This window comes from Cynocephalus volans, chromosome X (assembly GCF_027409185.1).
Source record: "Cynocephalus volans isolate mCynVol1 chromosome X, mCynVol1.pri, whole genome shotgun sequence".
Lineage (NCBI taxonomy): Eukaryota > Metazoa > Chordata > Mammalia > Dermoptera > Cynocephalidae > Cynocephalus > Cynocephalus volans.
In genome coordinates, this window is record NC_084478.1 from 120,012,102 (window position 1) to 120,038,669 (window position 26,568).

Consider the following 26,568-nt stretch of genomic DNA (forward strand, 5'->3'; position numbering starts at 1 on the left):
AAGGATGGGAGCGAGAGGGAGTGGTGGGGTGGGTTGTGTAGTCGGAGGTACCAAAGCAGAGCAGGAGGGGGAAGAGCAGGGAAAAGAAGGAAAAGCAGCCTCTGTCCTAGGCACTGAAGTGGGGAGTGGGGCTGTGGCTAGAGAGGTGGGAGGACGCCGTGCTGGTCTTGCAGGAGTCTACGATTCATGGCAGAAAGGAGGAAATGCGAAGAGGAGCAGGCCATACCCCGCACACACGCCAAAGCCAAGCTTGCCCAGATGCCCCTCACTAGACTGGCTTCCTGATTCCCAGGAAGTTAGCGAGGGCCGGCTAAGTGCCTACTATGTGCCCAGTGTGCAAAACAGTGTCCCGGAGAACCGGGCCACGGGAGGCGGAGTCAGCCACCAAGGCTGCAATGAGGCGGCGGATTCTGCACACGGCTGTGAAGGCGGACGGCCGTGCACGCGTGCAGGCTGGAAGGGTGCAGAAGATGAGACAGGCCGGGGAGGAGGAGAAAGGAGGCGGAGATTGAGCCAGAGGAGGGGGGCGGAGGGAGAGGCGAACGCAGGAAGGGTGGGAGGTGTGAACGGTGGACGCGGTGGGGGGAGAGCGGGAGGCAGAGAAGGGAAGGAGGCGAGGCGGGGCGGTGGTGGCCCGAGGGCGTGTGTGGGGGGGCGAGAGGCAGAGCGGGACGGGAGGAGGGCAGTGGCGGCGGCGAGGGGGAGGAGAGAGGGAGGAGAAGGAGGAGGAAGCGAGCGAGGCTGCTGCAGGGGGAGGAAGACAGGGAGGAGGAGCCGTGCGGCGGCGGCGGCCGCCAGGGGAGCCGAGACCCTGGGCGCGGAGAGCGCGGGAGCGGAGCGGCCGCCCGAGCCGGGGCCAAGGGCCGAGCTGTCGGTGAGTGGATCCCGGAGGGGCGCGGCGGCCGGTTCCCGGGGCCGGGCGGGAGGCGCGGGCAGATGCGGCACCGGCTGGAGGGAAGGGGCCGGCTGTAGCCCAGCCCCCGGCGGGCCCGGCCTCCTGTCCTCTCTCCCTCCCTCCCGGCTTCCTACCGCCGCCGCCCGCGCCAGGGGGCAGGTCCCGGGAGGGCGGCGGGTTGGGGTTGGTGCTGCCCGGAGGGCGGGCGTCTGGGGCCGGGGGGGTGGAGCTGGGGGCTCGGGGGTGTACCCGGGGGCGGGAGGCTGGACCGGGACCGCTCTAAATTGGCTGGAGGGGCCCGTCGGCGGCGAAGTTGCTAGTTGGGGGCAGAGACGGCCACGCGGTTGCAGGAGTAAGAGATCCCTCTGTGGCGAGTGCGTGAGACGAGGAGTCCGGCGTCCCTGCCTTCCCCGTCGCCTCCCCGCCTGCCCGGCCCCGCTAGCTCCTCTCCTAGCCTCCGCGTGTCCCCTCGCTCGCACCCCCTACGCCCCCGGTTCGCTCCTGCGGTATTGCCGGGTCCCCTCGGCCCCCGTGCTGGCCCTCTCGGCCTCCGGCTTCCCCTGACCCCTGCTTGCTTCGCCACTGCCCCTGTTCCCCTTTTCTTCCCTCGCTAGTTACCCCCCTCCCTGCTTCGTAATTCCCCGATGTAATTGCCTCTTTGAGACCTTTTTTTTTTTTTTTCCTCTCCTTCCTTTTAGATTGGCCAACGGCTCCTTTCAACCCTGCCTCGTTGGTGGCCACTGGAGAAGCGCGGGGGGCTCCCCAGACAGCCGTGGGGACAAGTTAGAGCCAGCACTTTACCCCGGGCCTCGCGTGTAGCTTCCCCTCCCCTGCTCTAGGTGCCCCGGTGTCTGGAGTGGGTTGCGGGGGTGTGCCCTCCTTACATGTTCCACCACCTGGGCAACCCTCTGGGCTCGTGTTCCATCTTGCTCTTGCTTCCTGCACAGTGGTCAAGGGGAACCACTTTGCATCATGTCCCGGTATAGCTACCAAAGTCTCCTGGACTGGCTCTATGGGGGCGTCGACCCCAGTTTTGCAGGCAATGGGGGCCCCGACTGTGCTGCCTTCCTCTCTTGGCAGCAGCGGCTGCTGGAAAGTGTGGTGGTCCTGACCCTGGCCCTGTTGGAGATCCTGGTGGCCCTGCGGCACATCCTGAGGCAAACGGAGGAGGACGGTAGGGGTGGCCGTGGCAGCCAGCCAGAGCAGGTGACCCAGCGGCCAGAGGAAGGCAAGGAGAGCCTGAGCAAGAATCTGCTCTTAGTAGTCCTGTGCCTGACCTTCGGGGTGGAGGTGGGCTTTAAGTTCGCCACCAAGACCGTCATCTACCTGCTCAACCCCTGTCACCTGGTCACCATGATGCATGTGAGTCTGTTGACTTTTCCTGGGCAGCCTAAGTGATAGGAGTCATTTGTGTGCTCAGGATACTCGGTAGTGTAGAGTACCTCATCCCTGCAGGAAGTGGGACCCTTAAAATTGATTTTCCAGTGAGTGGCTGCTGCCTTTAAAGGTGCCAATTTTGGCTTTGGCTTTCTTTCACCTTTGCACAATGTGTTAGCCCCATGGTGGAGGTGAGGAACCTTGTGCCAGAACCCTAGGAATGACTGGCACTTAGGCTGGCTTTCCCTCCGCTCCCCTCCTCTCCCCTCCTCTCCCCTCCTCTCCCCTCCTCTCCCCTCCCCTCCCCTCCCCTCCCCTCCCCTCCCCTCCCCTCCCCTCCCCTCCCCTCCTCTCCCCTCCTCTCCCCTCCTCTCCCCTCCTCTCCCCTCCTCTCGCAGCCCTGCCCTGGCCTTTCACAAGCAGGAAGTCCAGCCCTAGCCAGGTGCCCTTTCTGAATCATGTCTGTGGATCATGGCCCAGCCCCCTTGCCTTCTGTGGTAATTTCCTAGGGGCCTGGTGATACTCTTTCCTGGAGGTGATCACATAAGCTTCCTTGTCTCCACTGTGGTACTTTGGGGAAATACTTTTACGGGTTTCTCTTAATGATTCTTTGATTTGGGAGTTTATGCTCTTAGAGTTAGGTCTGCCTTTGAGTTTTGAGGCATTGGAGCTACAGCATGCTCCTATTAAGTGCCCCCGAAATGAGCCACAGGCTGGCTTCTGAACTTTGGGCTGGTGATCTCTATCTGTGGTGAGAGGGTATTTATTTGTCACAAACCTCTCCATCTTATCACTTTCATTCTGTCTCCTGTGACCCTAATCCAGGGGTGCTCAAAGAGCTGATTTCTTTACCTCACCCAACTTCTACCCATTAGCAGTGCTAAGGAAAATAAATGGGATTGGAAAGGAAGGTTGCCAGATACATAAAAATAATCTGGATGAGGACCAAGAGTGAGAATGTCTTTCTGTTCTCAGCCTGTGCAGAGAGATATTCTGAAGCTATAAAATCATGGAGGAGGAAGAAGAGGAGAAAGGGAAAACACTCAGTCTTTTTTAGATTTCAGGCTGTGGAAAACCTGGTGTATTTTATTAAGGGGCAGTTTTGAAACCTGTCATTAGCATCTTTATTGCTTTTACATTTGTAGAAGTTTATTCTCAGGAGACTGGTGACAACCCTGTGTGGGGCAGGAAGTTGAGATTATTATCTTCATTTTACAGGCCTGGTGGGGCTCAGGGATGGGAGGTCACTTGTCTGCTGCCAAAAGATGGATTAGCATCTGGGATGGAAAGCAAACCCACCCTCCTTGGTTTTGCAAGCTGTCAACCCCGAAGTGGGGGAGGTGGCGGTTGGTGGGGCAGTCCCAAGGGAAGGCCAAGGCAGATGAGCATGGTGCTGTCTACTAGTGGCCTGGATACTTGCTAGCTCTGTGTTCCTAGTAACTCATTTGATTGCAGGTTCCTGGCCTCAGTTTCCCAATCTGTAAAATGCCATGAATGACCTCTGGCCCCTTTTCGTCTTGCAGATGTGGCAAGGAGGTGTGGATAGTTTTGGATTAAAGAGGCTGTTAACTGGGTGGCTGTAAGAATCGCACAGGGCTGGAGTGGGCAGCTATTTTTGAGAGGGCTTCTTGGGAAGTGATGCCATTCATAGGAAGTCCAGGGCTGTCCCAGCTAGACCTCCTGTGTAAATTTGAACCAGTCCTCTTTCTTTCTTTTTTATGAATGGGCTTTTTGTTAATAAGAGGAAACAACGCATCTCAGCCACTGCTGTGTGAGGCGCTCAGGACAGGAGTGCTATTTTAGGGTGGCAGGTGGTGAGGGTCAGAGGGGTGCCTCTTCTACAAAGGGGTCTTGAGGCCTCTGGCAACCACCTATCTAGAAGGTCAACAAAGGACTAAATTCAGTCTGACTGGGGCTGCTGCTGGTGAGATGACGTCAAAACTGGCAGCACCGTGGTTTTTAGAAGAAAGATTTTTAGAGGCTTTTAGAAGACTTAGGAGACCTAGTTCTGGCACTAATTAGTTGTGTGACTTTGGGGAAAGTGCCCTTGCTGGGCCTCAGTTTGCCCATCTGTAATATGAAGCAGAGGTGCATTCCTAGCTCTTGGCAGTCTGTGTTCTGTGTTTCTTTTCTCCATAAGTAGTATATGGGGATGAAAGAGAGAGCTATTCTGAAATGCTTTTGACCTCCTTGTGTGGAGAAAGGACTGATTCCTGTCACCTGTGCTTTTTCTACTGTCGTGTGTCCTGAAGCTATAGGGAGGGGGCAGAGAACAGAGTCATACTGAGGAATTCTTGAGCCTCACCAGGATTATACTCCTTTGCCCTTGATCCCTAAGTCACTGCTTTCTATCATTTACTTATTTATTTATTGGTGGCTGGCCAGTATGGGGATCTAAACCCTTGATCTTGGTGTTACAAAGTTGCACTCTAACCAACTCAGCTAACCCACTGGCCCTGTATCATTTAAATAGTAACCCTTGGGGCCCCAAGTCTTTGATGAATCCAACTTTCCAAACCCTCTGTATGACTCTTCCTGGCAAGCAGGAATGTATGGATTTTTCAAAGTTGATGTAAGTCCTAAAAAGAAAAATTAACAGCAGATGGTTGGAAACAATTTTCTGACTTGGTTGTAGCAATGACTAATGATACTATGTATAGTTGATAATACTTTACTTTTACATAGCAATTTAATGTTTATAAGGCACTTTCATATGCATGATCTTATTTAGGGTTATGATAGATTAGCTTTGGCATGGAGAAAGAAATGGTACTTAGCTGAAGTGAACGGGATAGCTTAGCAGAAACATTTCTGATGTGTCTTTCAACAGGATGACTCAATTTTGACTTTGTAGAAAGGCCTTCTTCCTCATAGAGTCAGTGTAACAAGTCTGTAACAAGGACAGTGTTGCTTTAGGCCAGGAAGTAGAGGAGTTGGAGGGAAATTGGTTAGTCTATCCATCTCCCATTTTTCAGTCTGCAAAATGTTCATTTCCAAGTCCTGTTACACAGACCCTCCTCATAGCCGTGCTGCCTTTGGGTGACTGCCAGCTGTTGTAGCATAAGGAAGGGCAGTACTTGTGTCCCAGTTCTCTTTATTAATATTCTTGCTGTGGGTTTCTTTTTGGTCTTGTCTGACTTCTCAAACCTGGGACTGTAGACTGATACAGGCTTGTATGATTGAAGTAGCACCACCTCCCCGCTAAGCCCAAGCCGGAGATATTTGAGGGTTTGCAAAATCAGCAAGCACCAAGGTTAACACACCATTGTTAAACTTCTTGCTAAATATGGTGGTGTCTACCTATTATACCAATAAGCATTTCTTCTAGCATGGCCAGTCCCCTTTTGCATATTATTTTGGAAGGGATGGTTGACAGGGAAAGAACTTCCTGAGTGATTATGCTGTTTACCAAAAATCACCCAGCAAGTTAGTGGCAGAGGTGGCTTTACAACTGAGCTGCCACAGTGGGAATCCGGGCTTAGCAGGAAGAGATTCTCATAGTTATTTAAGTCTTAAAAAATCTACAGTTTCTCAGCAGAAGGGTCAAAATGCCAGATAGTTTGACTGCTTGTGTCTATAAAGACCGGTGGTCTTAAGTTAGTGGCTCTTTATCTTCCTTGAGACTAGTTAAGTTGTATTTGCTTTAGGAACTTAGCCAGGAGATTCCTTTTTGGATGTCTTGTTTAATTGTCCAATTCCCGTTGATTCTGTGTGTGTCTGTGCCAATGTCTCCATTCAGCACTGAACTTAGTGTGGTGCAACATACACCGTTTAACCCTCCATGTCTATGCGCATAAGGCAGGCTGTTTCCAGGCTGGACACTTGGTAAATGATGGTGGATACTATTGACCCCTTAGCCCCAAGCCACTGATTTTTAGCCAGTAAGACTGAGCCCCATCCTTTTTTAGAGTTGCTGTTGCTCTTTGATTTTCTGTCTTCTTTATAATATATTAGAAGTCTGGTTTCCGCCAAATATGGCTTACCAGCTTTTGGTTCACTGTTTGATTTTCCTACTTCTTCACTCTTTGCTACAAGTGTAGAATGGCACATACTCAAAAAGTCCCGAAATTTTGGTGACACCCTTTGCAACTCACTGAATACACATTGGTGCATTCCAGTTGCTATGTGATGGATTTGTTTTAGAGAAAACCTGCTGGATTTGAGAAACTAGGCTTTCTGTTTTTCTCCCTTGACTTGAGACCAGATACACCTCCTCATTCCCCATCTGTTGTCTGGAGCACTGATTACTGTTACTGCTTGGAACTGACGTCGGTGGGTAATGGGTACAATGAGGGATCTAGCCATTTGCTGACAGTTTATCAGATATAGACTTTGTCCTGTGTCTTCAGTCCGTGAGGACACACATGGGGATGATGTTTATATGGGCCTCAGCAGTGAGGCGTGACATTCCTTTTTAGTTTGTTTTATTTCTTCCCCCAAGGAAATTTGCAGATAATTTTTCCGTCTTTCATTGTTACAGTCCTTTGGGGGCATCCGTTATGAAGAGAGGTGGTATGGATTGGTGGATTAAACAACCCACAGACAGCCCTGGGAATTAAAATTATGATGCTAGTTTTGCTCATGGCTTGCTATGGGAACCTGAGCAAATTATTTAACCTTTCCCTATCTCAGTCTTCTCCATGAAATGGGCCACATGGAAACAAAGCATTTTAGTCCTCCGAATAACTATGCGGTCACTTAAACAGAAGCTGGGCAAAGCTGATCAAAGCTGGCAGATGACTAATGTAGTTTTACCTCAGACTCAGAGACTGAGAAACCTCAACTCCTTTTCACCTTTCTTGATAGCTACGAGAAGCCATTGCTCTAATCATTTCTGTTGCTTTCCTCTGGACCCTTGCCTGCATCTGCACACCCTTCTAATGTGCAGCATATAAAACTGGACGCTGTAACTCTTACCAGACGTCCAGCCCACACCAAGCGGAGAGGGAAGATTTACTTCCCAGCCTTTTCCTGCCGTGCACCTGTTAATACAACTCAGCCTTGTGCTTGCTTTTAAATAACAGTATGTTGCTGGCTCTTACTCAGTGGATGATCCACAGGCTCCCTGGATTTTTGTCCCTTTGCCATAGATGTGCCACCTTCTTCTCAGTCTTTGTGGGACTTGTTTTGGGTTCCTCCCCTCTGTAAGTACTCCTCTGAAGATTCTCCTCTAAGAAACCTTTCCAGATGAGCCTGAATTGACTCCAGTTATTCCAGTCGTTCTGGTAACACCTTTGACCTCCTTTCCTAACCCTCTGAATACTTCTCAGAATATTGGGCCCTTCAACGAATATCTTTGTATACAGCTTGGTAATCTTGTGTTCAACTGGGTCACCTGTTTTTACATGTTTCTTCAGTCTCCATCATCAGTGGGAACAATTTTTTAAAGGAAAGAAATAGTGTTTTTTCTCTGTAACTCCCTGCAGAGCTGAATACGATACTGTACATGCACATTAATTGTTTAATGTGTGTCCGGACAATGGCGACTGACCGATGGAGCTGACTTTTTGCTTCTCTTTTTCCTTTCTCCTCTGTTGACCCTGTCTATGTTCCCTTGAGGTCTCATGGACATGGTTCCTATATCTTGTGCCCATTAAGAGAATCTTCCTGCCTGTTTTTTGAAATAGCCAGAGGAGAGAGGTCGTCTCAGCTCCAGCTCACATCTTTTTGTAGAATTTCCAGCACAAAGAGCTGGCTATTAGAACCGCAGCCCACTTCAGCACAAAGTATCTGCTCGCTTTCATCCCAATTAGGAAATTATGCTATTAGATTTTGGTCTTAATCCTTTGGTTGATGTCTGGACATGCCAATTTTCTTCTCTTGCTTCTTTAATATAATTTAAATTTAAAAAATGTTATTAGGCCAGTGACTCACTTTTTATCTTTCTCTCCTATTTTTCAGCGGGTAGCTCATTGTCATCATGACTGATTGAAATACCCTCTGCAAGAAGAGCCAGGTTTCTCAGCTTCTCCGGTTTTTTGTCTCTTTTGTTAGATGGAGAGTATCTTGTCTTAGGTGTACCTCTTCTGCCAGTAACTCGCTGAGTGGACACGGAGAGACTATGGGTGTGGAGGGCAGTGATTGTCAGACTTTATTTGTGAAAGAATCCCTTGGAAGCTTGTCATAATGCAGAGGCCTGGTGCTCTCCATAGTGATTCTCAGCAGAAATAGGGTGAGGATGGGAAGCTGCATTTATAACAAGCTCTCGGGTGATTCTGATGCCAGTGAGCCTTGGACTCCACTTTGAGAGACATTATCTGGTGACTAAAGGGTTAGGTGGGAAGTTGGTTCAGGTGCTCATCCTGACTGGCCTACGTCTGGGTGGCCTGTGGGCAAGGTATTTAGCCTTCTGACAGTGCCCCAGTATTTATGTAGGTGTTAAATAATGTGGTTCAGTTTAGAGGTTGAGGGCCCCAAGTACTGTGAGGCAAGTTTTAAGGTAGCTATAGAGTTCCATTGGCTTGTTTGGCAACTGTATGTTAGTGGAGTTTTTCTTTTCTTTCTTTCTTTCTTTCTTTCTTTTTTTTTTTTTTGCTGTAAAATAAGTGTTTCTTGGTGGTAACGTTATATAATTTATTCCCAATATTTGATGTTACAAATTTTAGGGTTGTTGAGATATGCAGGATCCTTGTATGTAACTGGCATAAACCCAAGTTTTTGAGCTCACTTAATCGCTTTTGTGAATTTTTTCGGTTTCTTCTCATAAATAGCTGTTACATGCCTTCCATAAATGCATTCAATAAATGGAGAAATCAGCTGGGACAAAAGCTACATGTTCTTGTAATCTACACGTTTTCCACACAAGATACATTTCTTAAGAGGCTCCTCATCCATTTTCCATTGGGACGGGCAGGTCCTTATTGCTGGTTATCTGTTTGTATTGTGAACAACCTCTTCTCTGCAGCACTGTGTGACTCCCAGGATCCTTAAGGCAGACAGCAATCATTACCAAGTTTGTCAACTTTTTCCTCGCTAGAGCAGTGCAGACAGCAACCATAGCTGCCATGGTTCCTCATTCCTACTTTTCCTGTTGGTGGAGTATTTCACCCAGGCCTCCTTTATCACGGTCCAGTCCTTTGACATTCCCTCCCTTCCAATCTCTGAGATCTGCAGGGACTAATAAGAGGGAATGTTGGTACATGGTTGTTGCATGTCAACTTTCTGTTTGCAGGACTCTTGTTTTATTTTATTTTTTTTAAAGAGGACTCTTGTTTTAAATGCTTATGGGAATTTATTCATTCAACAAACACTTATCAAATGCCTATTATGTGCCAAACGTTGGTGCCAGGCACTGGAGATTCAAAGGTAAATAAGACGAAGTCTTTGCCCTCATGTTGCTCATAGTTTACATGAGACAGACAAGAAAACAGATCAACTACAACATCATATGTACAGTAACAGATTTGAACAGCATAGAGGGCAGAGGGTCTTTTTTAGTAGTGCAGTTAAGAAAAGCTTCCTAGAGGTGGTGACATTTGAGCTGGCTCATGAAGGAGGTGTGTTAGCTCCGTGAGAGCAGGGGCCTTTGTTGGTCTTGTTTGTGGTTCCAGTGCCTAGAACAAGGCCTGGTTCTAGTAGGTGCTCAGTAAATGTGACTGAATGAGTAAAATTAGGAATGCTCTGTCATCTCTGGGCTGTTGATAAGAGAACTGCAGATGCCCATGAATCCTTGCTAGGGGACTCGTGAGGTAGAGAATTGTGTTCCCTGTGCTGTCCTAAGGTGGGCCCACACTATAAAGGGCGGATGTGCAGAATATTGAGGTAAGTGAACAGACATTAAATATGGGAAATGAGATGGTTTTTAGTGGCTAAGGGATGGTTGCTGCCCCAACTAAGGTCCATAGTACAGCTGCTGAACTGTGATGCTGTCTCTCTACCTTTCTTTTTCATATTCCTTCTTCCCCATTTCTAAGTCTCTCCACCTGATACACCCCATCCAAGCTTGCCTCCTTCCAGAGTACTCCAAGCACCCAAACAATCCCTTCTACAATTCAGAATACCCGTTCCATCAGATGAGGTGTTACCCATGAGGGAATTAGGAAGAAAGAAGTTCATACTGAAGTGTGAGTGGCTCATGGACAGACTCCAGTGGGCATCGGGGGAGGCTAAGTTTAGACAAGGCCTTGTTACCCTAACTTGATCTCTAATTGGTGGACTATGTCTAGTGTTTTTGAGCAGGTGTCCTTTCCCATGTTCCTTGCCCAGGTTTGGCCTCCTTCCTAACCCCTGACCAGGAGAACTGGGGTTATCAGTGTCTTGTACCCTTCTTGCTGACTCTCAGGGTATCATATTAATGTAGGTCCCCCTCCAAGGTGCTGGATGCAGTAGTTGATCTGAAGGCCTGGGGAGGACCCCTCCTCTTCTGGGCACCAATATTCTGTGTTTACTCAGCTCTTTCCTAGCTGCACAGGGCAGGGCCTGTACAGGGCTGGTGTAGCAAGGCACTTGGACCTGCTGTCAGCCTGAGATCCTGAAGGGGAGGGTGTGGGCAATCTCTAGGTTGGTTTTGGTTCCATCTAGTAGCTGCTGGAGGAAATGTCAGTGGGAGGAAGGGTCATATGAATTTGTCCTGGGCCAGGTGGTTCTGAGGGAAGGGAATGGATGGCAGGAGCCAGGAGATCAGAGAGGATTGGCCTGTTTGGCAGAAATGCTGTAAGCTGTGCCCTGTGGACATGTGTTGTAGGTGGATAGGAGAGGGAGGAGTGAGATCATCTGGAGGGGGAGGGAAGCATGAGCCCATCCTAATTCTATCTCGATGCCTTTATTTTCTCCATCTCCGTCACACATCAGCAGTGGTATAAACTCGGGGTGTATTTTGCCTGTGAATTGAATTGCCTTTGCCAATCGACCAGCTGTGTTTGCAGAAAGACTCTGACTGACTGTGCTCTGGCTGTTGCTAGCAGAGACATTTCATTCAGGTGCTGATTAAATAAGGCACAGAGCCAGATTGCACATTAAGGCCCTTAACTACGGCTCTGGGAGCCCTGGGTAAACACTTATTAGATGTCCTGGGCAGAGCATTGGCAGAGGCTGGTGGCGAGGTGTTCTCTTCAGAAATCAGGTTGAGGGAAAATGGGGGTGAAGAGAGACTTCTAGAAAGAGTTTTGATCTTCTTTTCCTAGATTAATCAGATCTGAGTTGTTGGCAGGTACACAGAAGGGCTAGACAGGCTTCCTTGTTGTCATGTACTTGCCAGATTCTTGCCCTGGAAGGTTGGATTGGGAAACAGCAGGGATACTGACTAAGTAGGGCAGTAGAAATGCTTTTTTTCCCTAATGAAAGTTCAGCTTAGTGGACAGAGATTTTGGACCATACCTCCTGGGTTTGGATTTGAGCTCTATCACCATGTGACCTTAGGCATGTTACCTAACTGCTCTGAACCTCAGTTTTACTCATCTGTAAAATGAGAGTAATAACAGTATCTACCAAATAGGGTTGTTGTGAGGATTAAGTGAGAAAATATTAGAAAAAATGTAAGATAGTATCTGGCACATAATAAAAATTTAATAAATTTTAGCTGTGATGATGAAGGCCAAGATGATGATGATGGCCACGATGACAGTGGTTGGTGATGATGATGAAGATGACCATGACCATGATGATGACAGTCATCATTATCACTATGGCTGCTGCAGCAAGCTTGGGTACCTGATGTTGGGGTAAGATGGTAGGGCTTGATACAGGAAGGCAGCTTTAAGAATCTCAACCAAGTAAAGCTTCCCTGGTATCTTTGTATCATGCACTGGGCACAAATATGGGTTCCATGCAGTTAACTCCCGCTAATAATCTCCGTGGGGCAGGTGTCTTGGCTGTTTGAGGCCTAAGGACAGCTTTGTGGGTAATGTGAAGATTACTTTAAATCACTCAGTCCTTTTTGAAGAATTTGGAGGGTGGCTATCGTTGGTAGGAAATTTGGCTTTCCAGGGATCTCTTGACTTAATTATTATTGCTCTTCGTCAATGGGCTGACCCCATGGTATGAGCTATCTTGAGGTTGGTAGACTAGGAAACCAGTGAGTACATGTCAGAAGTATGAAAGGAGGTTTTTTTGGGGGGAGGAGGGCCTGGGCAGAGACAGGTAAATGGATTTGTTTTTCACTTTTTCATTAATTTCTTTTGATTGAGGGGAGTGCGACTTTCTCTAGTGCTGCCTATTACCAGAGTTAGGTCAATTATTGGGGGAAAAAGGTCTACTCCCAGAGCTCCTGGGAGAAAGGGAGGTTTGAGGTGAACCAGTGTCTTAGCTGGAGGAGAAACACAGTATAGTGGAAAATGTGCCGCTTGGGGGAGCAGACTTCATTGTGCCTCACCTTACATATCAGCAAATGGACAGAAAAAAAATGGATGGTTCTTCCTGTATCTCCAGGATATGGTAGACCTCTCTCCTTTGCAAGACCAGCTGGTTGCCATTTCAGGATAGACTGTGCTCTGGGGCCTAAGCCACCAAGTCATTGGAGGATGGCTCCCTTTAAGTGCAGCCTTGGGCCTTGGTCATGTGACTTCACAGCCTTGGGGGTGTGTGTGGGAGGGGGGTGGGAACCCCTCCCCGTCTCAAGGCCATTGAAAGGCCTCTGGACATATTTCCAAGCACTGTGGGTAAATAGGCAGTTCCTTAGTCTTGGAGTTGAGAGAATTGAGAAGGCTAAGGTCATGTTTTCTGTAATAATCCTGGTTCCCTGGGAGGAGCTGGTTTAGAGGGCATTTCTAAAACAAACAGCAAGCCAAAAAAGCAGCAACCCTTAGAAATTAGCTGTGGAAGGTCACTGGTTCCAAGACCTAGAGAAGAATGTAACAAAGCGTCCTCTTCATATCAGCAGTTGGCCATTGTCGGTTTGCATTCGTTAAGAGTTTTCTTTTCTAAGTTCCAGGCACTTGAGTGCGATTCTCTTCGCTGCTCTTTATTTTCCGCACCCTGCAGGAATGTTGCTGAGGGTCGGATACACAAGTGCCTCGTTACCTTCAGCACTTTCACATTGGCCCCTTGGGCTGCCGCTGCTGCTGCTCGCTGCTGCTTCACGGGGCCATTTCTCCCTATTTCCTGGGCTCCCAGTCCCATGAGGAGGATTGGGAAAAGGACTTAGTTTTCCCTCTGGATCGTCATTCTGCCACATGGCAGCTCACTCTGCTTTCCAGTTCCGCTTTCCTTAAAATAGCCCTGCGAGCAAGCACTGAGCCAAGGTCATGTTTCCTTGTTTGCTTATGGGGTTTCTGGCCAGCAAGCGGAGAGAACTGATCGCCCCCCACCCCTGTGGCTGTCCTCTCTGGGCAGGCTCTTGGGGGAGGCTACTGTCTTGGGCAAAGGAGTCAGGAGTGACCTTTCGGCCAAGGCCACATTAGATTTTAGAAGACTGTGAAGCTTGCCGTGTCACAGGCTCTCCTGACCTGTGTTTGGCGGAATCTCACAGCCAGTGCTGTGTTTGCTCAGATGGGCACACATGGAAACCAGGCTAGGATCATCTTCCCAAATTTCTTACTCCCTGGTTTGGGTCTGTCTTGTAAAACAATTTGCAAAGTACATTTTGGTCTGCGCCTGTTGCTTTTTATCCCCCTTTTCCATTTAGTTTGCAGGGAATTGAGGATTAATCCTTGCTTCTGCCACTTACATTTTCTCTTTACCTTCTTTCCTTGGGGTAAGGTTCTTGCTTTCCAGTCATAACTGTCCCGGGACATTAAAGACAGCTGGTGTCCCTTCTCATTTAGGGCCTCCCTCAGACTTTTTAAACACTGTAAGCGTGGAACAGGGTCAGATGGGCACAAAAGAGTCGAATGTAGGAAGAAGAGCTCACTATAATTTTGGGTATCTTTGTATACTCTCCGACAAGTTAGGAGTAGTAGTAGTAATAATAACACTCGTAACCTTTTTGAGCTCACATTAATTATGCTCTAGGCATCGTGCTAAGTCTACTGCCTGTATATTACCTCATTTGCAGCCTTCCACAAAGGTCAGTTTGGTTTTACCTAATTCTTCTTTTTTTTGCTTCTAGCCGATTTCCCCTTTGGTTGACTATAGACACACAGGATGTTCTAGCAGTGCTTTCTCAGGTTATTGAAATGGTAGAGTGATGCCACATCTGAGCTGAAAGAATCCTCAGGGATCAGCTAATTTGCCCCTCCCTCCTCCCTCATTTTCCAGAGGAGCAAACTTAGACCCAGAGATGTGAAATGATTTGCCCAAAGTCACACAGCTCAATAGATACAGGGCTGGGTCTCCTGAACTCCCAGTTCGGTGTCTCTCAATAATACCACACATGGCCTCTTTCTACCGGTAACCATTCCTGTATAAAAAGAGCTGGACTTTTTTTCTTACCTACTATTAGAGAAACAGAAATCTTATCTTTCTTGAGCATTGTTGTCCATTGCAGTCTTGAAAGTGAGGATCTCGTGGCTACAAGCCTCATCTCAACCTCACTGGTATAGCAACTGCTTTTTCAATTTGATTTTCCACTCTCACTTCCTCTCTTCTGCAGGGGAGTCTGGCCCCAATGCCACAGTTACTTGCTGCTGGCCTTGGGCAGGTAATCCAGGGAAACATGTGCTCAATGAGCCTGCATGGAGAACCAGTTGTGACCTGCCTCCAGATATTGGTTGTTTGGAAATGGGACCCATTTGGCTGTGGATATAACTGAGATCATCACTTCATTCTTCCAAATAGAGGCTTTTGCGTCTGGTCTTAGTGCACAGTTGTATGAGGCTCCAGGGCAGAGGACCAAAATCAGAACCTACAACCTTTGTCTAGCAGAGATGACAAAAGCCAAAGAAGAAAAAGGTCAGAATAACACACCAGCCCAGTGGGAGAGGTCAGTTCATCTTGGTAAACAATGCAGAGTAATAGAAGGAGCACTGGATTAAGTGTTAGCCAGACCTGGGTCCAGAGTGCAGGTTCATCACTAAGTGGTTGACAAAACTGAGTAGTTTTGGCTGGTCAGGTAGCCTCTCTATGCCTCAGTCTTCTTATATAATAAGACGTATAATGTGGTAGTTAGGAGTGCAGGCTCTGGAGCCGGACAAGCCAGGTTCAAATCCCAGCTCTACTGCTTTCTAGCTGTGTGGCCTTGGGCAAGTTAATTGACATCTCTGGACCTTTTTTCTTTCTTTCTTTCTTTCCTTCCTTCCTTCCTTCCTTTTCTCTTTCTCTTTTTTTAAATTTTCCTGTTTATTGCCAGAAAAATATGCCTAAAATCTCTGGGCCTGTTTTCTTATCTGTAAAGTGGGGATAATAAAAGTATCTACTTTGTGGGGTTTTTGTGAGAATTAAATGCATGACTACATGTTAAGTGTTTAGAGCAGTAGTGTATAGCAAGTACTTAGTAAATGTGAGATATGGCTGTTAGCATCTGTAAGACAGGGATGATCTTTGCCCTTCTCATGAGAATCAAGTGAAATAAGGTATGTGAATGTGCCTTATGAATAAGAAAGCAGTATCTGTATGAGAAGAATCATCATCTTTCGAGGGCATGAATATTCAAAGGTTTATTAGCACATTTTTTCTAGGATCAGATATTGATGGTTGCATCCTCAGTAGGGAGAACAGTAGGTTTATATGTAGGGTATATAAGTGCTAGGGCCATCAAGCAATGCAGATCGTGCTTTTTCCTTCCCAGTGTACTCGGGGCTTGAAAGCCATGCATCTCATGTAAAGTGGTTGGAAGATTTGGAATGAAAAGTAAGGATTGTTACGGTACTCTTCCTTCAGTGTCCTATCTTAATTAATGGCATCGCCATCTATCCAGTGACCCAGGTTAAATCCCTTGAAACCTTTCCATTCCCTCCCCTTCCTCACTTTCATCATCACAGTCTCTGAGTCATCTTTTTTAAAAAAAATTTATTTATTTTAAAAATTTTTATTGTTTATTAGCATATTCATTACTACAAGTCATGATATTTCTTTATGCCCTTTGCCTGACCTAGCACTCCCCAAATCTCCTCCCCGCCCCCCCCATCTCTAGTATCCTTAGTTTGGTCTCTCCTTCTGAAAGTTCAACATATTGTCGTGGTCTTTTCTTCCTTTCTTCCTTCCTTTCTTCCTTCCTTGCACCCAGTTTCTGAGTCCTCTTGACTCTGTCTTTCATTATCTGTTCCATCTTTGATTCCTTTTCCTTCTTTGATTCCTCTGCCCTAGTTCAGTTTGTTTATCATCATCATCATCATCACCTGGCTTATTACAGCAGCCTCCTGACTGATCTTTTGTCCTCTAGGTATCTACCTGCTCTATCCTTTACACTACTGCCAGAATGATACAAGTAAAATGCATGTTGGATCATGCCATTCTCTTCCTCAAAAACCGCTGATAACTCTTTGTTGCCTTCAGCAGGGATAGCAGACACCTAGAAGTATACACTTTATGGTGTCCCTGGCTGACTGTGCTAATCAGTCATAGGCATCCTTTCCCTGGGAGTCACCATGTAAGTTCAGAATCTTTTTTAGCATAACATTCTAGGTAGCCACTTATCAATCAGTTACAGTTGGCACATGACTAGGGATGGCAAGTAGATAAACCCTTTAGAGAAAGCCCACACTCCTTATCATAGGATTCAGGATCTTCTATGATTTCGGCCTCAACATTTCTTTTCAGCCTTGTCCTCTAGTACATTCTTTCATGTGCTCTCTGATCCAGCCATGTACACCATGCACTTCCGTGCTTCTCTGAGTTTATACTTTGTTCATGCTGCTCCCTCAGCCAGAAATATTCTTTCTTTTCTCTTCCTGTTGAAATGCTAGTCGTCATTCAAGGCACAGCCCAAACACACTCTGTTGTGAAGTTGTCTTCAAGCCTCCAAGCCAAATTTAGCTACTCTTGCTATTTTAGCATGTCATTCTGCCTTGTATTATGTAATTGTTTATGTATCTTATCCAGTCCTTAGATTGTACATTCCCTGGATGCAAGGTCTATGTTTTTATTAATTTTTCTATCCCCCACAGCTTTTAGTGCACTGTGGACTTTTAATTTTTTAAAAAATTTGATTGAGTCTAGTCCAATCCCTTTGTTTTTCAGATGATGAAACTGTGGCTTAGAGAAAAAAGTCATGAGTTCATTTTGGGATTTGTTGAGTTTCAGATGTTTGAGATATTGAGGCTGGAATGTCCCGCAGGCAATTGAGAGGTGGTTAGGGCTAGAAATGTTGATTTAGAAGGCTTTGCTTAGAGAAGATAAAGGAGCAGAAGATGAGAGCAGGGTGCAAGCTAGGGAAGAGAAAGAAGAAAGGTATTCTGGGGAATGTCTACTTGTGGGGACAGAAGGAAGACTCAGTGAAAGAGCAGTCATCCAGGAAGAGGTATGAGACCCAAGAGAAGAAAGAGTTTCAGGAAGCAGTAGCTCATCATTTATGGTATGTGACACAAAGAGGGTGAGACCAAGGAGGACCAGAGAAAAGGCAATTGGAATTGGTGACTATAGGTTGGTGTCTGTGACCAGCCGCCCCATCCACTTCTAAATATTTACCCTGCAAATGTTACTCTGTGAAGAGTTACATGCAAGGACATTTATGGCATTGGTGTTGGTAAATACAGAACATTGGGAAACAGCCCATCAGTAGCAGTACGGTAAATCCGGCCAATGGAATATAGTGCAGCTTTTAAAAAGGAGGCTTATGTCAATATTGACTTTGAAAGATGATCACAATATATTAAATTAAAAAATAAATTGCAGAACAATATATATTATAGAAACCCATTTTTCTAAAAAAAACCCAAACAGAGCAACCTCTTTTTATGTGCATATTTATGAGCACATTGTAAAAGTCTAGAAGAATATGTACCAGATAGTGTAATCTTGAGTAGATTAATCTTGAATGGTTAGGGGGAGGGGGACACTCACTTTCTACTCACCACATTTCTGTATTGTTTGAATTGGTTATAAGTACAGATTAGTAATTAAGAAAAATATTTAAAGAAAGAAAGGATGATTGGCAGCCTGGGAGAATAGTTTTAGTAAAAGAGATTCAATGGATGAGGAAGTGAACTCACTAAAAAAGATTTGGCAACTGAGAAAATGTCACGTGTTTGGGAGGCTGTGCCCACGGGTGCCTTGCTGCCTGTGTGGCCGGTGGGGGTGATGCAGGGGGCACGGGGAGATTACTACTGGAATGAGACAGTTACCTCCTCGCCAGGAAGTTTAGCTGAAAGGGAGGAGAGAAGTAAACAGTAGCTAAGTGGCCAAGAGACAGGCAGAGGCTGATTAAGAAGGAATTAAAGAAGCAAACCTGTGTGTGTGTGTGTGTGTGTGTGTGTGTGTGTGTGTGTATGAGTGTGTTGAATAATATTAATATCTCAATATAGGTTTTTCCTCCTCTGTTGCCAAAGCCACTGAGGTGCACCGCTAGCACAGTGTTCATTGCATTGCATGCTAGTTGGTTGGTTGTCAGGGAGATCTAAGATCTATGATGTAAGATTCAGGAGTTCCTCGGTTTTAGTAGCTGCCTTTATCGGACCTTGCACTGGGCTAGGTTAACTGACTCACCCTGAATCATACAGCTTGAAGGGTGGTGCTAGCACTAGGGTCTAGATCTGCCCCTTTCCCCAGTACACAGCAGAGTGCCTGGCACCCAGGTATTCAATCACTGTAACATGATGTGACAAGGAGCTTTGTTTTCTTGTGTAGAACTTCTTTTTATTAAAAGCCCAGGGATGGTAAAATCTGACATATTCGAAAAGTTTGGTGGGAGAGAGGTTTGAGGAGAACTGCCTGGTATGCGAAAAGCTTATGATATGCTGGGTACTATATGGTGAATCTAGATCACATAACATTTATTAAACAATTGTTCTTGGCTTAGCATCATACTAGGGAGATAGAAAAGAAATATCAGATCTAGTTTCTGCCCCCAGGCAACTTATTTTTAAGGCTCATTGATAGTCTTACTTCATTTTTTGGTGGCAGGTACGTTCAGAACTTCTGACCAGAAAATACTAGAAGTCAGAGGGGCTTTCAAGTTCCTGTAGCATAAGCCCTTGGTTATGCAGATAGGGAAAGGAGCCCAAAGGGGGAATCTATTCGCCAAGGTCACGCCAGTTGGGAATGGCAGAACCAGGGCTGGGTACCAGGCCACTGCCCTTTGAGGTCTTATTATAGTCTGTTCTGTCTTGTTTGAAGAACAAGTGAACCTAATGGTCCATATTAAAACTTTAACAAGAATTCCATTTTGTGCTTTATGCTTCCAGCCTCCTTATGGTTTGGAGGAGGGAGAGTTGAATTTTAGACTTACTTCCTTAAAACCTTGTCTGGGGAAGGTCAGCACTGGTTACTACTGGCCTAGGCCCAGGATACCTGAAATAGTTCTTGACTCTAGTCCCCCTGGGTCTAATTATGACACTTTTCTACTCCTTCTAAGAGGCTTTCCCAAGCTTAGTTTGTTTGACTTTTCTGCCTCATTTGCTCTTTTTTTTTTTTCCTTTTGTGAAACTTAACCTTAGAGGCAAGGGGTGCCTGGTGTTATATGTGGGCCTGAGAATTAGTGCACTGGGGCCAGTTTCTAGCAATGCTAGCATCACGCTAGTTCTTTTGGTCCTGTTCTCTTTCACTTCCCAAGCCAGAAATTCAGATCCAGGTCTAGGCCTTTCTTGGAAAAGTCAGGTGTAATTCAAGGTAGAGATACTGGGATTTCTGTTCTCAGAGCCCTCTTCCCACACAAACAGGATTACGGCATGATGATAGTCACAAATAACATTTATTGAATAGTTTCATGTGCCAGGGACCCTGTGGAATAGATGCTATTACTGGCATTCCCATTTTACGGATGAGGACAATATGATTCAGAGAGGTGAAGTAACATGCCCAGAGTCCCAAGCTGGTATGGATAGCTAGGTCTGGCTGACTCCCAAGCCAGTGTTGTTAACTACTAGGCTAATAGAGCCTGTCATTAAAAGAAGTTATCAATTATATGTTTGTATCAGTGAAGACCCATTTACGAATTTTCTGCAAGCCAATTTAAAGAACTGGTTAGAAGAGAAGAGTCCTGCATGAACAATTTGATTGACTTCCTACTTCCTGGTAGAATGGAAAAATCAGAGAACAGGATGAGGGACAAAATGCATCAGAAATGCAAGGGTGGGGAGAGTCTAATAGTGCATTCTGGATAGGTCATTTAACAGCAAATGGCTTTATCATGCTTAGCCATGTATCGGTTCTCTTTTCCCTTGGGAATTTACAACAATATGGAGTTTCTTTTCAGTTAGTTTCTTACCCATATCAGAAGTACTAACTTTCTTAAAGTGGCTATTATTTGTTTTCAGGCCTTGTAGTTGCTAAAAATATTTGTAAACATCAAATAAAGGCTGAAAGGTAACAGGGTACTTAAATATGAGATGCCAATATTTTATTGCTCTGTTAGAATTATTAGAATTACTTTTTTTCAAGAGGGTTTTGGGAGATGTTGGTTTCTAGAAGAGAAGCAATCTAAAATAACAGATTGTACCTGTAATTTTTATCTCCTTGCAGAGATTAAGAGCAGGTAGATACATTAAGTAGGTCTAGTGTATTTACCTAGTGTATTAGTATTTATTTATTTTGTCATGAAAAGATCTTGTATTCAGTAACACTAAGGTTTGTAATCCATAAAACCTATCAGATGCTGCAGATAGAAGGGTAGCTTTGATCTTAAAAGTGCTTTTATGTTGTTATTATCAGGGTGTGTGTGTGTGTGTGTGTGTGTGTGTGTGCGCGCGCGCGCGCGCGCGCGCTTCTACGTGTGTGTTCTTGAGCCCGGAGGCCCTTATTTTGGATGTTTAATGTATCAGCTTGCATCAGACAGGGCTCTGAGGGGCTGCCTGCAATGCCAGGCTCTTTTTTTCTCTTCTGCTGACTCATATGTGTCTCTAGGCTCTTCTTGTAAGGCAGAGCAGTCATTAAGAGGGACAAAATCATTTACCTGGGGACAGGAAGGGGAAGCAATGAAAGGTACGTTTTAATGGCAGTGCTGCTTGGTGCATAGTCCTTGCTGCACACATGTTAGCTTTCTGCTCACATTCTGCTCGCCGGTCCCAGGTTGAAGCCCCAGGATACTCATCACTTGTGGGCTCAGGTACAAGAGCAGCTGAGTCGGTAAGCCCAGCGATGTTGCCATCTGGGAGTTAAATTTTAGGTGGCGTTGAAACCCAAGCTTCACGCATCTGCTGTTCTGCAGCTCCTAGCCCTGTGCTGCAAGCTGATTTTACATCATTCTCACCTCGGTCTGGGTAAGCTCACAGGAGTGTATGTTCCTGCCGTGCATGTCTTGGTTGTCAGAAAAGTGAGTGAAATGAGGTCAGCGTGGTGACATTTCTGTGTGTGCGTGTGTGTGTGTGTGTGTGTGTGTGTGTGTGTGAGTGAATATTACTCAGTCTTGCCGCGAAATGAAAGCAGCATTTCATCTGGGTCCCTTACAACGCTAACTTGGATACCCTGCTGGGGTGCTGCTTTCAGTGTTCTATTCATGTAATTATTGTTTGCATCCGCATTCTAATTTTGGCCTCTGGTCTCAGAAAGAAGGAGAATGGTAATCCACAGCTTCACACTACCCTCGTTCATTTCAGGAACTAGCCTCCTTTATTTCTTCTCTTCTAGCTTGGCATAGGGCTAATTTCTGTCACTCATGAGCTGTGTTCCTTTAAGCAAGTCACCTAATCACTGTCACCCTGTTTCTCGTTTGTAAAATAGGACTAAGAATTCTATGTACCTCATCAGGTTATTGAGAGAATTGAGTGAGTTAATATTTCTAAAGCCCTGAGAACACTGTGTGGTGCGTAGTAGGTGTTCAAGAAATATTAGTTACTGTTTTCCTCCTTCCCCCCAAGAAATGGAGCCAGTAACAACAACCTTTCTTCTGATACCTCACCAACCTTTCCTGGCATTACTCTGTCTGAATGGGGCTGAGGTTTGCTTTTTCTTTTGATAATGAAGAGGAGCCATCAGGAACTCTGAGTTTTCTCCTCACAGGAAGCTTGAAGTTGTTGACTTTTGCTGCCAGTTAAAGAGTTGGTAAGATTGGGGCGGAAATCTCCAGAGAAAGGGTGTGTTCTTTTGCTAATTACTCTGTAGACATCAGGGTTTGTGGATAATGAGCTGTATGCTGGGTGTGGGAGTTCAGTGGGCAGCCTTTGGGAAAACATCAGTGAGTTTCATCGGCTCCTGTGACAGATGGCTCCCTGACTCTTTACCCAGGAGATGCTTTGGAGGCCAGTGGTTAGAACCTTGGAGCCCTGGATAATAGGTCTGTTAGCTACTCCTCCACAGTAATAATAACAGCTCACGTTTATTTAGCCCTTACTTTGTGCCAGGTACTAGTCTAAGTGCCTTATGTGTATTAACTCATTTAATCCTCCCAAGAATTCTAAAAGGTAAGGTACAGAGCAACTAAATAGCTTGCCCAAAGTCACACAGCTATGGAGGTAGAGCTTGGATTAGAAACTAGATGGTCTGATTCCAGAGTCCAGGGGCTTAGCCAACAACTCTATAGAGTCTCTAGTTGTTTGGTTTTATTTTTAAACTTACATGTTGTAATTTTGTTAGTTGCTGGTGTTGAGAAATGCTGTTGATTTTTGTTCATCATTTTTATCTCCAGCAACCTTGCTAAATGCTTTTAAGTTAATTATGATTAATTTATCTGGGAATTCTTTTGGGTTTCTCTGTTGGTAAACATACATAATCGGCAATAATGAGATCTTTGTCTCTTCCTTTACAGCCATTATGTTTTTCAACTTCTTGTCTCACTGTTCTGGTTAAGGTCTCCAGTACAGTGTTTAGTAGCAGTGGCAATAGTGGGCACCCTTATCTTATTCCCTGCCTTAAAAGATACGCTTTCAGTGTTTCATCATTAAGTGTGATATTTGCTTTAAATTTTTTGTGGGTGATCTTTATTAGATTATAGAAGTTCCCTGCTGTTCTGAGTTTGCTAAGATTTTTTAAAAAATCATGAATGGATGTTACATTTCATCAAAGGCTTTTTCTTCATCTGTTCTCAATGATCATATTGCTTTTATTTTTAATCTTTCGATGTGGCTAATTACATTGATTGAGTTTTCTAATGTTAAATTGACTTTGCATTTCTGGAATCAAGTCGCCTTGATCATGATGTTATTAACTTCTTTATTGTTCTGGGATATGGTTTGCTAATACTTTATTTGGTATTTTTACAGCTATGTTTGTGAGTGACTCTGGCTCTATTTTTCCATTTTCGTACTGTCCTTGTCAGGTTTTGGTATTAAGTTTATGCTAGCTTCATATTGGGTAGTTCTTCCTCTTTTTCTAAACTCTGGAAACGTTTACATGAAATCAGTTACTTGTTTCTTGAGTGTTTGTTAGAATTGCTCATAAAACTATCTGGGGTTTGGTGTCATTTCTGTGGGTATATTTTAGATTACTAATTCAATTTCTTTAATGATCATAGGAATTTTCAGGTATTCTATTTCTTCTTTTACTCGGTGTTGGTAGTTTATTTTTTTTTCTAGGAATGTAACCATTTTGTTTAAATTTTCAAATTTGTTGGTTTAAAATTAATAGCCCCTTAACTATAGAAACTACAGATAGTAAAAAGATGTCCTCCTTTTCGTTCATAATATTACTTATGTTTTAAAAATCAGTATCACTAATAGTTTATAAGTTTTATTTATCTTTTATAAGAAGCAATTTGGGCTTTTTTGATCCTCTCTATTATGTCTGTTTTCTATTTTGTTAATTAATGCTTCTTTTTTAAATTTGTTTTCTCCTTCATATTTTCTTTGGGTTTTTGCGTCTTGTTTTTTACCTAACTTAAGTTGAATGCTGAGCTCATTTCTTTCAGACTTTCTTATTTGACTGTAAGCTTTATTAAAGACTAGTAGTTTTTGCTACCCACTGTATTAGCTACATTCCACAAATTTTGATATGTTGTAATATTTTGTTATTGTACAGTTCCAAGTATTTTGTAATTTCCATTGTGATTTCTTAACCCATGGGTTGTTTGGAAGGATTTTAAAGCATTTGTTCTAAACCTGTTTTTAGTTATCCTTTTGTTGTTGATTTCTTAACGTTGTGATAAGAGAATTTGATCTGTATGTTCTGTTTCTTTGAAATTTGTTAAGACTTATTTGGTGGCCCAGCAAGAGGCCAGTGTCCACTAGATCAACCTTGTTAATTTTGCTGTTTTTCAACAGCCTTACCCGATTTTTTTGTCTGTTTATCAATTACTGGGAGAGTTGTTAAAATTTCCTACCACAAAGGTGGATTTATGTTTCTTCTTTTAGTATGTCAATTTCTACTTTACATATTTTGAGGTTATGTTATTAGGTATATAATAAATTATTTTTTGTGTTTCTTTGTTACATCCATTCGTCACATGTTCAATATAGAGCTTCCATGGCGACTTAACCTGAAGATAGATCAATAAGGGTGACCTGGTGATAGCAAAAAACATCCCTCTAGGTGGGCTGGGTAAATTGGATTTTGAGCTCCAAGGAAGAAACACATTTAAAATCAAAATTGCACCTTTTCAGTTAAAGAATTAAAGTCTTGAAAGTTGACATTACCAGACAAAATTAACACCTTCATATCCTCACGTGCCAGAGGCTTTTGTCATCATTAAAACAGTTTTGAAAGCTGTGTTCCTTTTGGGTTGGGTGAGGAATTAGGAAGGAGAGCTTTATTTCTCTTGGGCCTTATAGATATTTCTTCTGGTTGGCCAGACAGATTTAGACCTTTAGGCATTCTTCTTCCTATTGCCTAGTATTTTCTGTGGGACCTGGCCCAAATCCTTTTACCTCTCTGTAATGATGTGGGTAATACTTGTTCACCTTCCACCTCACAGGAATGAAGAGTAGAAAAATTGAGATAATAGTGGCATAGGGGTTCTAAATAATTGATCAGCTGCTCCACATACCATGCAGAAAAAAAAATAGTCTTTGAGAGACAAGTGCTCAAAAGGACCAAGCAACAGAAATAATGGCAACTAATACCCCTTTTATCACATTTTTGAATGGAATCAGATGATGTGAGGCTGGAAGTCACATTTGGTCACATTTGGGTAGGAATGGAACTTTTCAGCTCCAGTTCTTGAGCCAACGTGGTGCTGTGAAATCTTGTTTTCAGGCTCTGTTAGGGCAGCTCCTGATTCTGATTGCATTCCCCAAATAAGCATTCTGATGGGGTCCTCATTGCTATCCCTTCCTTCTCTCTCAGAGAGTTTCAAAGAATGGGGAGCAGTAAGCCACTTAGGATCCCCTGTTTCAGGCTGTCCTTTCCTTTAAATGCAATGATACTCCTCTTTCTGTCTTTTCATTTTAAATAAATGTTTGTTTATTTTTTGGTCATGGAAGTAACATGATCATAAAAAAAGAAATTAAAAATACAGAAATGTATAAAGGAAAAGTGAAAGTTCCTGGTAATCTTTCTCCCTGCCCCATCTCTTCTTTTCAAAGACCTTGGCTAATGTCAAAGAATATCTTCTTTGCATACTCTGAATCATTTTTCTCAAATTTGAATTTCTTACAAAAGTGTAGCATGAAAAAAATCCAACTTGATGGAGGAGGGGACTCTAGATTTTACAGATATGGCATCATGAAATAAAGCTCAGGACTCAAAGGAATTGGAATTGGAAACACCAATTACTTACCTTATTTAAAAATGGTTAAACTATAAGGTAGAGAGTAATATTTGAGGTACACACACCCTGATCTAGCTATGGGTATGGGTAGACAAGAGGTACAGCCCAAATTAGATCATTTTTGTGAAAGTGCTTTGTAAACTAACATGCCCTATAAATATGAGATTAGCATTAATGTTGGCACTGATTCTGGAGTGTGGTCTGTGTGTTTCTCTAAATGGTTAGTTAATATCCATCAATGGGTCATTGTACAAGGAACTGACAAAATGGTATCCTGTGTCCCTGTTGTTGCTTCTGTATGCAATTCCAAAAGCTTATTTGATTGCCCTCATTAGCTTGATATATACCACACCAAAAAGGTAGACTAGCAGAACTCAACCTTAGAGAAAACAAAACGGAACAAATATAACTTACTATTGATGTGCCCAGTTAAATGACCAACCTGATGAAGGGAATTGAAACATATAAGCATCATCTAGTACTGCCTCAGATACAACAAAGCAGATGACAGCACTCTATAAACTGTAAAGCTGGGTAATAATGGCAAGGATTGTTGTCATCATGACTACTGAGATTGGCTGTCACCCAGTGATTTAGCTGTGATATGCTTCTAGGCAGTTCCTGAGCGGTCTTGTAAACCCCTTTCCTGTACAGTTGCTAGAAAATGCCATAGAAATACAGTCTCCTGATGACTGTAAAAGCTAGGCAGCTAAATTTAATAAGACATTTGTCAAGAAGATGGAAGATAATG

At 44.5% G+C, this 26,568-nt stretch overlaps 1 protein-coding gene and 1 pseudogene across 6 annotated transcripts in view; one reads left to right on the top strand and one right to left on the bottom strand.

Annotated features, from left to right (window-relative positions):
• Positions 1–717: 717 nt before the first annotated feature.
• The window catches only part of TMEM164 (transmembrane protein 164), a 247,134-nt gene continuing 221,283 nt past the window's right edge, over positions 718–26,568 (top strand). For 3 of the 6 annotated variants that reach the window (XM_063083371.1, XM_063083370.1, XM_063083367.1), the window contains exons 1-2: positions 1,217–1,269; positions 1,594–2,257. In XM_063083371.1, the coding sequence (XP_062939441.1) occupies positions 1,868–2,257 (390 nt within the window). In that variant the 5' untranslated portion in view covers positions 1,217–1,269; positions 1,594–1,867. Of the gene's footprint in view, positions 875–1,216; positions 1,270–1,593; positions 2,258–26,568 lie in introns of those variants that run through there. The other 3 variants (XM_063083368.1, XM_063083369.1, XM_063083372.1) reach the window with 3 other exon arrangements.
• LOC134366619 (small ribosomal subunit protein bS18m-like) lies at positions 8,846–9,278 on the bottom strand (annotated as a pseudogene).